Source organism: Egretta garzetta, unplaced genomic scaffold, assembly GCF_000687185.1.
Source record: "Egretta garzetta isolate BGI_Z169 unplaced genomic scaffold, ASM68718v1 scaffold314, whole genome shotgun sequence".
Classification (NCBI taxonomy): domain Eukaryota; kingdom Metazoa; phylum Chordata; class Aves; order Pelecaniformes; family Ardeidae; genus Egretta; species Egretta garzetta.
In genome coordinates, this window is record NW_009259531.1 from 3,938,211 (window position 1) to 3,954,677 (window position 16,467).

Sequence of the window (16,467 nt, forward strand, 5' to 3'; positions counted from 1 at the left end):
CAGCTCCCTGAGCTATATAGTTACACAAACACCAGTGCTTTCACAAGGGACAGGGGAGATAGCATGCAGCCAAGAAACAGGGTAAGACTGCAGCAGCCAGAGTTGACGCTGGCATAAACTGCTATGGCACTGCATGTCCCTCCAGAAGGCAATGGAGATGCAACGATACCTGGCTTATCAAAGTTGATTCTGTGGTGCAGATGCCCACTGAACCTTTTGTTTAAGATCAAACAGAAGTTAATAAACTTATATCTATATAGGTGGTTAGATTTAATGCATGACATTTACTGATCTTGAAACGTAGAAATATGCTGGCATATTACTTGAGCAGCTCAATGACATGCAAGAAAGGATGCAGATGTTAAGCATCGTCACAGTTCAGTAGTCCATAGCCAATGTAAAACATGCAAAAGTCCTTCCATGGCCCAAACAAGTCACCTACTGAGTAGAAGTTAGATACATGAGCTGAACTACTCAGATGTGACATAATAGATCAGCTGTATAAGTTAGACCAGCAATAGACTTTTTAGGCTTGGTTTCTAGCACCACCCCTTACCCAGATGAGACAAGTGAGAACTGAAGTTGTTTCTTTTTGTGGATGCCACAGCCCATTAGTCTGGAAGAGGACAGTACTGGAGGAAGGGTGTTGTCATCAACGTTTTAGAATCAAATCACTAGTCTGCATCAGTATGTCTATAGTTTTTGGCTGTTCATAGAACGCATGTGAAAGCATGAGCCTTGGATTGTTAAAGGTACCTTGAAGATTGGGTCTTATTTAGACAAGCAACCTAAAGTACTGAAGTAGTACATAGTACTACATAGTACATCGATTCTGAGATTTACAGAAATAGTAGTAACTAATTTCAGAATTCATGTTAGCACTACTCATTATTTAGAAGTAAACAATGACTTGCATTCTTCCATCTGGCAGCCAACAAAGCTTATTACAAAGTTGGTATCTCAGTTATATCTGATACTTCACTGATACCACTAGCCATAATAGAATCTGTCAGTTGAGCTAGCATGCATTTCAAATTACCAATGCAAATTACTCTTATTAATTGGTGCAGTGCAAAGGCATTCAATTTCAGGATGAATAATCCTCTCCATTGGGAGGCAGAAATCAGAGTGTAATCATTTTATGCTTGAGCTGTTGGAAATGCAGTGTTGTGACTACTACTACAAGCTGCTGTCAGTACGACTGGAGATACTAGCACTCAGACTGAAGGGTCACTATAGTTTTTCTGACAGCAGCCACAGCCATATCTTACATGATTTTACTTTTGAAATGGAATTCTAATGAGATGCCTTTCTACCATGTTTCAAGCTGTGTGATATTGATCGTTTAAGAAAAATAAACTAACTGCCTCTGTTAGATAAGCTAGATACTATGTACATAATCATTGCACAATGCACAAGATTCCATTTCTGGCTTCATGATTTTGCACTCTGATGTTGGTTTCACAGAAGCAGTTTATTTGAAGCGTTCTGAATTAACACTGTAACTAGTAATGGAAAAAGGAACTGCTAGATCATCATACATGTGTGAGAAATGCTGTGAAGTAGATGTTTTCCTAACCTTGGTGCAGGCAACCTGTCTAGTTCCCCAAAAGCCTTGTTCTCTATGGCTTGACTTGCTTGACCAAGTGATTTGCTGCAGGTAACACTGTCATCATGGACTCACTGCAATGACCGAGTCATCCACACTCCCTTTTCATAGGGAATGGCATTCTTGCTCAGACTTCTCTACAGGTTAGGTGGATTCTGATTGACGATGAGGCTGACTGCCTGCATCCAGGATGCTCTAGGGTTAAACCTGCCTGACTTTCTCCTGCCTGCTATGGGGGAGGCTACCTTCCCTGTGAAGAGAGGACGCAGATCCCTTGGGATACCCTAGCCTGCCTTCTGCAGCAGAATTGCATGGTTCTTTCAGGGTTTCCCGGAATTCTGAACATTTACATTGTTTTGTGAGATTACACCAGTATCTATACACAATTTCAAACAACATTTTATTTAAATTTCATGTATATGTTTTGCCACAAGGTTACAAATTACTCGTTGCACAAAGTAGTCAAACAAGTGCGATACACTATAGATAAAAGAGCAAAATAAACTACAAATGTCTATAGTACGGTGGAATCAGCCATATAAAACTATTATCCATATCTTTAAGAAAAGGAATATATTTTTAATCCATGCTGTAGTATGGGCAAAAAAGTTGAAATCAGCAGACAGGAAATGGATGACACAGTGGAAAGAAAAAGTCTGGAAGGAATAAGGAAGAATCTTGCATTTCAAATATGTAATGAAGTTACTATCACAGCACTAATTCTGTGAAAAGAGACCATGGACGGCAATTTTCCAACGGCTTATTAGCAGAAGTACTGATGGAAAGTAAATATTTTCCCTATTGAATGAATCATTTTACCAGTAAAACAAGTTCTGATGCCAGTCAAGCAGTATCGGGAAGGCAAGACTTCTGAGTCAGTGCAGTAATTCCCCCATTTTAGATGTATAACCAGGATCAGCATTTATTGAGAAACTGTTCTTAAAAACTTGACTTGTATGCAACTTGATTATTCAACATGATTTCTAAAGAATTCAGTAAGTGACCGTAGTATATTCAGAACATACTTCTCAAGGAGACCACCTTATCAGGAGAATGAAAGAAGCTTCATTTTGAAGCAATAAAAGAACAGTCTTCCTCCATAAACCCTACTTGGACATGGAATGCAGAAATGGATAGTAGGAACAATCTCAAGTAAGTCTAGAAAACAACTGTCTTGCTCTTTCCGTTCTGTTCATGCTTAGCCTTGTCTTTCAGTTGTTAAATACTTTGTGTGTTTACAGATGCTGTCCTTAGATCAATTACAAGACTTCTCTTTTATTCTATACCAAGGCTAAATCTGTACATTTCATATCAGTAAATAAAAGCACATACAATGAGTTAAAAATCACAATTAACAGCAAGTATCATGAGAAGGCATTTACCAGCAAGCACTGGGAAATGACCCTACAAAGATGTAGCGCTGCCGTCTTAAAATTTCGTCATGAATCTCAGGATATTTGATTAAAATTCCAGGTTTGAGCCATATTAGCCTACCAAGAACAGGCCTCTCGCAATATGTGCTCTTCTGTGTAACAGTAGCTTCTAACCTCATATACCTTGTGTGTTCTTGTATGTTTGCCAAAGGCTGAAACAGCAGAAGATTTATAATAAAAAGATTTCTTTCTAATCTCATGCCTATGCATCCTTTGACAATGGTCTGATTTTAGCCAGCTAGAATAAAAATAACAAAACTCATTATTGATAAGGATCATTGTTTAAATGTGAAAAAGATTTCCACAAAGCTGTAGAGCATTCTTACAACATTTTCATTTAAACACTCATTTTCTACTGTTCAGACTACAATAAAAATACCAGGACAAGATCTCACCCTCTCAGTAGGCAGAATTCCTGCTTATTCTTGCACCGAGCTTCATGAGCATGCAGCAAACAGCAGTCCCCAAATTATAGAAAAATATCTACAACATTGCCTGGTCACCTGTACCTGAATGCAAGACACCTACCCCCACCCTTCAGTAACTCTCCAGTTTCCCACTGTCCTGGTCAGGGTTCAAAAATAAGAGTTTTGTACTGCAGGATGGATCCCTAAAGCTAGCAGTAGGCATGAAATCAGAATTGAAATAGGCAGGTCATCCATCTTTTCTTAAAAAAAACAAACCAAAACAAAAACCAAGCAAAAACCACAGCACTCTTCTACATATACCAGGGTGGTGGTCTTCTCTGACTATCTAACTAAGCGATCAACTGATGGTGAAAGTTGTATGATTTAACAAGAAGTAATAGCTGAAAACATCTCAGCACAGCTGTCTTAATCATATTCTCTAGTTCCTTAGTGGAACTGCTGGTTCTGGACTCCAGTATTTATACCAAGTGCCACAATATGGGTACCAAAACCATGTGTCATGTATTAGAGAATTTGTTCATGAGATGTGAATACTTTGCATTAACAATGTTTGTCCTGGTTTAGCCAAGATGACACGGAATTTATCACTTCAAATTCTAAATGCTTTTGCTACAACATTTAAAATCTATGTTAACTCCCAAGTATGCAGGTGAACTTGCAGAAGTTATATAAAAAAATTTAGCATAGCTTTACATTAACAAAATCCAAAAAAGATAAGTAGTTGCATTACAGATTACTCCATCTCTCTCTCTCTCTCTAGACTCCAAAGGTCTTATGATTCATAATACAGTATTAAATATGATACAATTACAAGTGTCAGACTAAAAGGTTGTGCCACAGAAGGAAATCCAAAGGACCTGGCTGTCTGAAGCTGATGATTACGCAGGTCTAGGCGACAGGAATTTTGTACTACTTCTTGTGGAAGTTCATTTTCACCTGCGTCCATCAGCCTGTTAAGGTTCCGCACCTAGAAAAATTCAAAAGGTTGTCCCTGAAAGCCAGACTGGCACAACAGCAAATAACTTTATGCAGCTAGCAAAATCAATGCTATTTGAAGTGAACCAACTCAAACTGTGCTGCAAAATCACATCTGAATGTGAGGAAATAAACAACATTATCCCAATGTTTGCATTCCTATGAAACACTTCCCAGAATTCAGTACAGATACATTACAGGCAAGAGTCACAGATCTGGCTGTTCTTTGTCTTGGCTCCCTCCACATGTGGATGCTGGAAAACCTTTAACAAACTCATGAGCTTTCTTCCCTAAGTCAGCTCACAGTCTCAAGACAGAGTTTCAAACATCTCTAATTTAGAAAGAAAAAAATTACTAAATCTCACAGACCAGTTAGGTGTGATGAATTTCAACCTCTTCATAATGTCAGTCTGCCAGACGTGCAACTCTGCATTAGGTAGATATTTTGGAAGATTAACTGGAACAGTACAAAATTCCCTGATTTCTGTTCATCTAACATACCCCAAAAAGGCCACTGGAAAAAAGATCCCTGTGAAATATATGTTGTCTATAAGGCTTTGTGTATAATAGCTACTTACTTATCCAGGTAAATAAAAAACAATAGGAGGCAAGCAGTTTGCAAGTTTCAAGAGAGACTTCTCAAAAAGTTACCATTTAGGGGGTCCTTACTCTCATACAAATCTCTCTCCTTTTCTCCTCCCTCATCCTTCTGGGTTAGCTTCTACCATTTATGCTTGAAGCTCATTGTGATCTAGTTGTTACGTTTATGGGTTGTTTTCGATCTGGTCATGGTAGGAACCTTTTGGATAGCAGCCCAATCCCATGACAAGAATTAAATTTATTTGCAAGAGTTAGCATTCCTTACTGCACCATTGAACACAGCCAGACTGTGACGCTGGTACATCCGCAGTTTCTCCAAACAATGAAGTAATTCTATTTAGAAGCCAGTGATGTGTACTTATCACATTACCACAGAAAGGAAAAGTTCCAAAGAGCTCTGTCCACTCTCTCTCACTTTCCTTTATTCTGCTAACACTCTCTTGCCATCTTGGTTTCTTTCCCAGCATTTGGAATTACTGCATTAAGTGCTTACATCCCCTCATAGCTCTCGCATTGTGAGGGAGAAGCAGCAAGGCACAAGTTTTTAATCTTACATTTTCCACTTCTCTGAAGACACGGAGAAAGTTCTCCCTTAAGACCCCTTTCAGTTCAGTTTCATTCCATCCTCTGCTAAGAAGTTCCTCAATCAGAGAAGGGTATTTAGAAACATCTTCCAATCCCTCAGGGAAACTGTTGGCAAGAGTGATACAAGAACATTGAACACACATCGCTGAAACAACATTGAAAAATATTTTTAATTAGTCTTTTGCACATATTCACTTTTGGAGTAAGCTCACTTTGGACCCAGTTCTTCCTCTGAGAAGTTAGAAAAAATAATTAAGAATTCAAGTGACAAACAGAAGCAGGACTGGGACACAATGAAAGTCTTTTTCTGCACAGAGGATCCCGTTAGCAGAACAAAACTGTGTATTCTGGAACAAAGATGCACTTGTGGATAGGCAGAATGACAGCATGGAGGATATTAGAATAAGACAAAAGGAAAAAAAAGCAAATTAATGTATGCATTAATCCACTCTTTATATCTGTTTTTTAGAGTAACAGGAAACAGCTGCATCACAGACAAGAGTTGGTGCAATCCACTTGTGTAACAGAACAAAAGGGAACCTGAAAACACATGATGACTATGGAGTTGCAGGCAATTTTGTGTACTCTGTTTCTTACAAAGTCATTTTTCCAAAGAAAATACAAATAGAATAATAATATTACTTTGAGTTCAGCAGCTTAGGTAGTGAAAAGAAAGCTATTCAGAACCCTCTGCTGAAGAAATTACAATAAGCAAAGCTGACCCATGTCTGATAAAAAGACTGTCTAATATGACCTATGTCAAATAAAAAGGAATTAGAAGTAAGCTGCTGCAAACTCTGCATTAAACAGCTGGTTTAAATTGTATTCCCATGAGTCTTTGACTTTGTTTTGAGATAACTAATATTTTCTGTTATTTTTCTTTTCTGTGGAGGTGTGGTGACAAGCATATCTCAAGAACTCTGCACCACTACTTTCTGCCAGGACTTAGGACCTTAACAACGCCACAGCCCATTGAACTGACGGTCTTTGCGAAAATGCATGCACTAAAATGTGTCCTTTTGTTGCAAACCGTGTTTTTATTTTGGAAATTATAGTTTCAGAGCTATGATTAGCTAACTCTCATGGGAACTGACACACTGTTTTTGTGGTCCTGCTTTACAGATGTGTGTCTGACTGTGACTTTCATAGCCAAGTGTGTCTGACCCCAGGAAAAAAAACAAAAACAAAACCAAAAAAAAAACCAAAAAAAGGAGATGAAGATTCAACAGAAAGCTAAAAAGCAAAAAAAGGTTTAGGGTTATGCCAGCAAATGCTACCCAATCTGCATTTATTTCCTGTGCTGTAACAACACTAGCCCAGGAATGAGCGGGAAAGGTTGTGTTGTAGGCTGTTCACCATGCTCTGCTTGCCTCAAACACTTCCCAAGCCCTAAAAGCAGGAGTGGTTTCACAGCCCCAAAACACTTTGGTCTTTCCCCACTAGAAAGTAATAGTGTGCCTCTCTTTCATGAAACTTGTTTTAGTACTTATCACAAGACAACTTGCTACAGATCTTTTAGTCTGCCTTCTTTCCCCAAAAGGAATCAAAAGCTTCATAATTTAAGGAGCAGATGTCAACATATGTACAATTTTACTGACCGTTCCACTCCATCATAGTCACCACCAATTCCTATCGATTCTGAACCTGCAATTTTCTTTATGTGGTCAAAATGATCTGAAAGAAAATATCAAAGAAAGTTGACCGTACTCTGGATATTTACTGATGCTTAACTAGAGGTTGTCTGTTATTAAGCACATTAGGCAGCAGTCTTCAAAATAACAGCTACACTGCAAATGAGGAAAAAGACATGATCATCACAGCACTTTAATTCCCAACAAGTAGCCCACATATAACAACAGATTTTTCATTACCCATTACATATGTATGTTTTGCACTCTTAATTACAAAGGTTTAAGATGTTTTCCAGAGAGTAGCAACTACTTTTGGACTAATGGTTATTGGCTCCATTTAGGGGCATCACATCCTCCAGCTACACACCTTGTGCCTCTTGTTATTATTTAATGAATATCAGCTCCAAAAATACCTAGAGCTGGGGTAAGGTGTGGAAGGGAATAAAGTATAATTTATACAATCTCAAAAATGATGCAGACACCTGGAAATTCATAGAAGCCACCCACAAAAACTACAGTATATTAACTTCAAACCTGCAAGGGTAGAAATATTAACAACTTTTCTGCCACAGGCCAGTACATCTGCATTGAAGGTCACCATGATAATTCCCTTGTTCTTTTTCTGAAAGATATGAAGAGACAGGCAATGAGTGGACACTCGCATGTCCGGCAAACCTCCTCGGCATCTCATACAGATCCTTCCTCATCCATCAGCGAGCCTAGCAACACTCTGTAAAGCTCAGATGGCAACACAAGGCTTTGCTTCTCTGTCCTTTACCCTGGATTCATTATATTCTCCTATAGTTTGAATCAGCAAAAGTCCAGTGACTATGTATGTCAAACAAACTCAAGCAGAATTTCAAAGAATTTGCACTTCATTTTTGTAGCTGAAGACAAAACACAACTCAAAGAAAATGTCTCAGAAGTGACTGTGTAACTTGCTGCTCAGGGGTCTGCTTATAAACCCAATTCAGAGATGAGAAAGTGAAAAGTAAACACTGTTACTTGAATGCCCAGGTTTGCCTCGGGGTAGCCAAACATTGCCATTAAAGTAAAAAACACACACACACACAAACCAAACCCAACAAAACAAAACCCCCAATCACCCCCCCAAAAAACCAAAACTAAAACCATATTGCTCACCAGTTGCTGGAGGATATCATCAGGAACATTTCTTGAGTGATTACAAATAGAAAATGCTGAGGAATGGCTGAAAATTACTGGTGCTTTTGAGATATTCAGTGCAGCTTTTGCTGTGGAATGTGAAGTATGAGATAAATCTATCAGCATACCCAGGCGATTCATCTCCTTTACCACTTCCTAAAACAGATGTACAGACAACAATGTCAGTGTTAAGTTTCCTTAAAGGAAACCATTTAGCTGATATATGTAAACAGATAAATAAATTCTGCAACTGTCAGCTAGTCATAAACATGGTGTGCCTGTATGGGTTTCTATTTACCTATTAATTTAATAGTAAATTATTCACTCACAATTAACTAGCATACCACCACAGGCTCAAAACTTAGTCAATCTAAAATAAGCCATTTGAACTGTTATTCACATCCCACTACTTCCACATATTGATTCATACATCTGAACTGTATTAAAGCAATTGTTATAAATAAATCTAATGCTTCTTTTACCCTAAGGAATATTACAGGGAATTTGGTTTGACTAAACCCTGATCACCTCCTATCAAGAACTTCCAGTAATTAATTTTTAATGACAAGTTTCTTTTGAAAAGATAAGGCCAGGAGTTGTTAGTTGCATGAGAGATTGCTTAGATTAGCATTTGAAAGAGATCCTTACTTGGCCAAATGCAGTCAGACCAGTAACAGTAGGATAAAAGTTGTGTATTCCTTTGGAAGATGATTCAGACCTTAAAAAGGTGAGTGAGGGAGGAGAAACATTTATTATTCTGAAGACAACAGTATCAGCAGCTGGAACTTCTTATGCTACACACAATAAAAACCATGACCATGTCACATAGCCAAATGTAGGGATAATGAGCTACGTAACACCTATCTTGTTCACACAGTGTTTTTCATGTTCATAACTGTTTTCTGGACATTATGCCTTCAGGTTCAGGACTGTTGTATGTTTGTGAAGCAATGCAAGACAAGCAAAGAGATGCTTGTCAGAAATTTTCTGTTTAGATAAACCTTCATCAGAAAACAAAGATACACTGAAACATCAGTGTACCTGCTAGCCAGAAAGCCTGCTTTTCAGCCCACTCTGCACACAATTCCCCTTTCCAAGTTAGTACAAGAAGGAATTTTGTCAATCCAGCAAGGAATAGGTGCTAATATTGTGATACAGGAACTAAGTACTGATCTCCGTAACTGCATATAGGACCTGCACTTTTGAGCTAGGCAGAGAGGACAACGTTGAAACCTGCTGACTACTGAGTTCTTACATAGCATTTACCCTCTTTTATCTACATCATCTGCATTTTTAGAACTTTTTTTTTTGGCCTGTTTCGCCCCATGTAACTTTCCTAATAAAGCAAAGGGATAACAGTTTTACCATCTTTGTGTTGTTAACAAAGTTTAAAAGTTCCCAAACTGTCAGCATAACAAGCACTACATAACAGATCCTTCGGTCTCCCGACTGATACATGGCAAGTGATTTACACCAAAAACCTATCATCCTTGACTTGGTTCAGAGTCTTTCACAGGTGAACTCTGTGTTTGAATCTGTATTTTCCCCATCTTGGAGATGCCACCTCTTTGCATTAGACAGTCACACAAGAACATGCACATTAGTTACCAAGGTGTATTGCAGGAATGTGTTAAAGTCATGTAACGAACACCCAGGTCATAATACATCCTCAGTGTTGCCAAACTAGCATCAATGGAGTGACCACCTTCTATTCCAATCAAACACGCGATCCTTCTACTGTCAGAGATGCCTGGAACAACAAAGGAAGCCAATTTCAAAGTAGTTTCGTGACAGATAAGAAACCAGCTCTACTGAGCAACAATTGTTGCTGTAAATTGCAAGCAATAATACTGACATTTTCCTAGAACAGGAGCTTATACTAGTGCATGTTTATATGGCAAATTTTCTCATGACTTCAGTGGGCCACAACTGTGCATAGAGTCAGTTATTGTGGTTCAATGGAAAAACTGAAGTTAAAATTACTCTTTAAACCAGGATAACTTGCTTGCTTGCAGCTCTCTCTCTTTTGCACATACCTCCTGCAATCCCATTTGAAAAAATTGTTACAAGAAAGAGCATAACCTTGGGAAGTTGTCACAAGTTCAAGCTCTTCATAGCTGCTACACATCCTCTTGACAACATCAATTTGCTCTAAGGTCAGACGCACAGCATCCTTGTTCTGAGCGCTGCAAAGAACATACACTGACCAAAACTGAAAGAGACATTGACAAGTAAACTAGGTAACTTCTGTTTCAGCTTGGAAACTTTAATTTGCTAATAGTGAAGTTCATGAGCACAGATCAAGATAATTTCCTACGGTTTACAAGGGAGTTGCAACTGTAGTTTTTCCCCCCAAAGGAAGAGTTATGATGCAAGGCAAGAGCATCTGCTCCAGACATGATTAAAGCCTCCTGACACACTCAGCTACTCCACAGTACACGCAGGAAAGTGGATGTAAGTTCATTTTGATTTATTTATCATAAAACAAATGCTACTGTTTTGGTTAAGGATACCTGGATTATAAAATACAAACTTTTGAAACACAAATGCTATGGAAAAGCATCTGAGACTTTTCAGTTTCATTGTTTTTTTCTTTTTCAACAGGAAGAGCCAAAACCAAGGCCAGGAGTACTTTTGTGATTGGGAGGGAGGCAAATGCAAAAATATATTCTCAGACTCACAACCATGGCAGTACATACCTGAGCTCCCACATAACCAGCCTGAAGTTTTGCAAGGTTTGTGTGGGTGTTGTTGAGTTCTCTTAAGTTGACTCCACTGAGTCTATTTTTGTAAAATATTCTTAGCCGCAGTACAAAGTCATTGTGGCTAGAATTGAAAACAAATAGGGCTTGTAATAGAAATAAATTTTTCCCCTTCTAACCCAAACGTAGTTTCTTCCACTGTTCGTAGTCCCTTAGACCATTAATTGCAATAATCTTTGCAGTAACATACACTTAAAAGTCTCCCTTCTTTCGCAAACAAACTTTATTTTTTTAATTAGGACAGCAAGAAACTTTTTTTGCTTCTCCCGTTTTTACAGCTATTGTGTTTCTGTATCTATTTTTCTCCTTAGAAACAAGTACTTGTGGTAGAATAACCAGTGCTGCCTGTGCTAGAACAATCAGTGTTTGTGTTCCCAGGTCAAAATACACTCACCACAGACATCATTCCTTCAAGTTGTAAGGGTACCCTTTCACGGTGTGAAGCCTGCTTTCTAGCTATGCACAGAATTCATTGCTAATGAAAGATGCCATTAAATTACGGGAAGGAGACAAAAATTTTATGTAAAGGGAAACAATAATTAAGTGGCAAAACCTGACCAGAAAATCACAAATGTATTTAGAATAACCTGATCCTATAGTAAGTACCCTCTGAACCAAAATTCCTTCCCAATAAATCACTGCAACAGTAACTAGCTGCTATGTGCTACTAACAGCCTATATCTCTACTGATCCAAACACACTTTTAGCATTTCCTCCTCACTTGTCAAGATTCACAAAGAGGACTTAATTGAACGTATTTTATATACCCATCGATTAAACGTGCATCTTGCATCAGTTTGATAGCTCGGTCTCTCATTGATTTCTCATAGCTGAATGGCACAGTACCAGAAAAGAACATCAACAGCCACATCAACAACTTCATTGTATTTATCTTCATTTCTATTTTCCAGTTTTTCAGAGCAAAGAGATACCACAATTATTCACTGATGACAATGGAACAGCAAAACTTCCTTTCTGTGGAGATTGTAGTCTTAATAGTATAGGCAGAGCTGAAATGCCTCTACTTCTGGTGAGGCTGGGGTGAATTCTGCAGGAGGAAAGAAAGAAAGAAAGAGAATATTAAATAGAAGGGAAGGTAGCAGTGGAAACTAAACCAGCTACCTTCTCCCAAAGATTTTAAGGTCTTTGGCTATTGTATTTTTGCACATATAACCACTCCTTAAACTCTGCTGCTGCCACCAGCTGACTGCTGAAGGGAATCAACTCCTCAGAGCTGGCAGGGTGAGCCTGATGGACCCTGAATCACACCTCCCAAAAAGCAGCTCCCAAAACAGTGTAACAAGGTAGTTTTCTCATGGTTTGTTCTCACTGTCTGGGAAACCTCACACTGAAATGAACAGTGAAACTGTTTTGGGGAAATTTGAGAAACGAGCTGCTTCTGAGCAAATTGTATTGTTAAAGCACACAACATGTCAGAGGATTTTCAGAGGAAAGCTACTGAAATCTAACACTTTTCCATACCTTAGCAAGGATAATATGTACCAAACTTGAAAGGGTCACTTTATTTCCATGAGGAAATGGGTATGGCAACAACTTCAAGAGTAATCCAAGCACCCCTTGCTCTTTTTAAAAAGATAGTACTCAAAACACTTGGGCAACAGCCTTTCAGGTGTCCGTCAAAAAGCATTTTTACAAACAGATTAGAAATACCTTCTGTTCTATGTAAAGTAAATATAAGATCTGCTAGGAAGTGAAAATACCTTTGCAGGGAAAAGTTTGGGGTTTTTTTTACCCCCACATTCAGGGTTACTAGCAGCATTACCTATAAAGCTGAGGAGCAGTCACCTCCTTCTTTCATTGGAGTGACATTCTAATTGGATGCACATACCCTGTGAATTCTTTCAAATCAAATCAGTTTGGCTAGAATTCTAATATTGCAGAGCCAATGCTCAATTTTTTCCAAAAGACAACAAAAAAATGTTGACTTTTCATTTGTTTTCCACTGAGTCACTCAAGTTTACATTTCTAAACTTTTTTCTGGCAGCACAAACATTTGTTTTTACTGGTTTTACTGTTTTACTGGAAGTTGGTTTTATGTATTCCTTGTCTGCAGAGATAAAAACAAATAGCAAATATCCAAGATATCATACAATTACAAGGCAATTCACCTGCCTGCATGCTTTGCTTCTCTTTAAGCAAATTTTCTAAAGCAACAGGATGTGAACATAAACCCAGGAAATGGTTTCCTGATATAAACCCACATATTCATCAGCAATGTCACAGATATCTCAAGGGAGATCCATGGGTGGCAGTGGCATTGTAAACAAATTCCAGTCACGCTAAGGAGATTACCTGTCGATGGCATCCTGTTCTAAACACATTTCTTTCTTTCCCTTACTAGAACATTTTTATTCTATAAACCAAAATAAGAGTAGGCCTGTAACCAGGATATTGAAAAGCAGCACAGTGAAAATCATATTATTAAGATTCTTATATTTCCAGCCTATATATTAAACCGTTTTCTTGTCACCTGCAATATGTAGAGTGTAAATCAAAGGAAAAGTTAACTGGCTTATGTGCCCTGCCAATGCCTGATGAAATTTAAACATGTTTGTAAAGGAATTACTTTTAATAAGCCAGTATAAGTTTAATTAAGCTTGCAATTAAGATGTTTTAAAATAAAAATCCATTTTTGCATGTATTTTATCTTTAAATCAAAATAATGTAAGTTTTTAAAAAAATAATTAAGAAATGACCTCACAACTTGGGTTTAGAAAGGTGCAAACTGCTATTGTAAAAAAATCCTTTAACTTTTACAAAAATTCCTAAGGTTCCTCGTTTGAGAAACTGTGTTGCGCCTCCTCTGTTTCACAAGATTTGGGAATGCATTAAATTGTAGGACAATCCGGCAGGAAGTACTTGTGAACAATGGGAACATACAAGCTTCTACAAAAGGGAGCATAGACAGAGAAGCAGGTTTAAAATCAGCCCTGAAGTAGCCTCCGAAAGAAGCTCTAGGACAGCTGAATAAACACAGTAGTACGCAGGCACAAATGAAGATCCAATATAAATATGATACCAGGAGAGCTGGGGCACTATCTAAAGAAAATTAATAATCCTCACTTCTTAATGTTTCCTACAAGAAAACATAATGTAAGGAATGGCATAGAGAGTATTTGTGAAGTACGGAGACCTAAGCTACACAGAGGAAAGCACTCTAGAAATGGTTTCGTCCTTCGAGTATGCTTAACAGCCTATGTTCTCATTCATTAACAAACATAACAGAAGTGATTGACTCCAAGTTTCTTCCCATGTGTACAAAACTTAAGAGGTTTTGGCTAGGCCTTTAGGACAATATGGGAATCAATTTACATCTTAAGTCTACACATCTGGCTTTTCTCACGGGAATGGTTCCCTGCAGGCCCAAATACTTCCCCCGGGGTCAGACCAAAGACCAGACTTTCCAAGACTGGGATGATATTCTCAGACTGTCCTTCACCAGAGCACAGCTGACACCCTGGTAACACTTTAATTTGTCCAGGATTCATACCTGATGGAAGAAGCCCTTATGCCTCTCATGTCTGCACAATAACCAAGGGAACCTTCTGCGTTCTTCCCACATTGACTGATTGGACTGCTTTTATACATTACCACAGCTTTGTATTTGTATACAGGGAAAAGTTTATTGGGAGGGTAATTCTCCATCAATTTTTTTGTAATACTGCCTTTAGCAGAAAAATATTTGAATTGTTATTGGAAACAACTGTGATGCATCAATACTGAACAAGTTGACCTCTGTTATTACTTTTACTCAAAGAAATCGAATATTTATAATTACATATTTGGGAAAAAATTAGGCGGGTCAAAGATACTTGGACTTACACATTATATCTAGGTACAGTGAAATCCATGTTCAAAATACATGTTGTGAGTCTACAAAGTGGTGTTTGATTTCCTTCTCTTATTTGTTTTCAATAAAATCCATTTATGCAAGAGGGTACGTTCCAAAAAGAAAAGATAAACAGAATCCTACATGCATTTAAAACCGCAGCGGTTTGCTTACAGTTGATTTATTTTGATTAACCTCATGGAGAAAATTGGAAGGTACTATGCAGGGGGAATATGCAGGCCCAAAAGCCTGCTACTTCTCCTGAGAAGCTGCTCTCTCCCAGCCCTGGGGTTCACAAAGCAAAGCACACTATTAGTCCCCACGGGACAAACCTAGAGGCAGTCTCATGATGATGCTCCAGGAACTGAAATATATCTCTTCAGGTCTGAGTTAGGCACCACAGCTGAGTCTCCCACAGACCACAAGTCTGTCCCAAAGAAATATGTGTAACACTACAGGGACAGTGGGCAAAAAGACAAAACTTTCTTCTTACTTTCAGCTCCACTCCTCACAGGCTTGTAACATACAGAGACACATAGTGTGGAAGAGATAAGGAGGGAGGTGCAAAATGCAGCTCTATCTCTTCTTCCACATTACACTTCAGAGCCAAAACGTCTCTTTCCATATCTACCTTTGCATCTCTCACTGAGAGCATAACTGCTTTTCATGCCCACCATATCTCTGCACACAGGATAAGCACAGCAATCTTCGGGCATCAAGCTTAGAAAAGCCAACAGCCCACAGCCCAGAATAAACAATGACTGTCCCTGGAGAGCTGCAACAGGCACAGAGTGAGTCTTTGCAGACACACGTTACAGAAATAAAGCTTTACTACTTCACACTAGTTAGCTTCTACCATTGGTTTACATTCTCCAAGCTCTTCATGGACAGCTAGGAAGTTACTATCAATAAAATATGAATGCTGAGAAAGCGTACATTACCCTGAGCGTTCCCACATCAGGGAGGACAGAGCTATAACGAAGCAGGATGGCCATATCTGCCATATAAGGATGCAACAAGGGGTGTTTGCTCTTTTAAAATAGATACATTTTAATGGAAAGTTTCACAGTAAGAAAGGAAAGTCTTTCTGCCTGCTTCTGTCATTTACCATCTTGGGAAGTATGTGCAAGCTGCCTGGCCCCTCTTCTCCTTTCCAGCAGGCAGGCCAGACCTCAGTGCAGAAGGTTCAGTAAACAGCTGCTATTTAAGTGCAGCAAATCTCAGTTAGGAATGGCATTCCTTTCATCCCATTTGAAGTCCTTATTCTCCATCTTATTCTTTGCTAAAAAACTTCATGACAGCCATTATGTTAATACTCGAATTCATTGAATTGTTGACCCCAATCAAATATATAAAGTGCAATAAAATAGAGCTCACAGCTCAAGAGATAGTAACATATCCTGAAAAATGAAGAAGGTTCATATCCCCCC

At 38.5% G+C, this 16,467-nt stretch overlaps 1 protein-coding gene across 4 annotated transcripts in view; it reads right to left on the reverse strand.

Annotated features, from left to right (window-relative positions):
• Positions 1–3,269: 3,269 nt before the first annotated feature.
• Positions 3,270–16,467, reverse strand: part of LOC104125201 (dipeptidase 2) — a 16,519-nt gene continuing 3,321 nt past the window's right edge. For 2 of the 4 annotated variants that reach the window (XM_009637617.2, XM_035893119.1), the window contains exons 2-11: positions 11,955–12,235; positions 11,125–11,251; positions 10,508–10,637; positions 10,034–10,175; positions 9,074–9,143; positions 8,405–8,581; positions 7,796–7,883; positions 7,229–7,304; positions 5,600–5,735; positions 3,270–4,437 (exon numbers count right to left, since the gene is read on the reverse strand). In XM_009637617.2, coding sequence (XP_009635912.1) covers positions 4,243–4,437; positions 5,600–5,735; positions 7,229–7,304; positions 7,796–7,883; positions 8,405–8,581; positions 9,074–9,143; positions 10,034–10,175; positions 10,508–10,637; positions 11,125–11,251; positions 11,955–12,085 — 1,272 coding nt within the window. In that variant the 5' untranslated portion in view covers positions 12,086–12,235 and the 3' untranslated portion in view covers positions 3,270–4,242. Of the gene's footprint in view, positions 4,438–5,599; positions 5,736–7,228; positions 7,305–7,795; positions 7,884–8,404; positions 8,582–9,073; positions 9,144–10,033; positions 10,176–10,507; positions 10,638–11,124; positions 11,252–11,954; positions 12,236–16,467 lie in introns of those variants that run through there. The other 2 variants (XM_035893121.1, XM_035893120.1) reach the window with 2 other exon arrangements.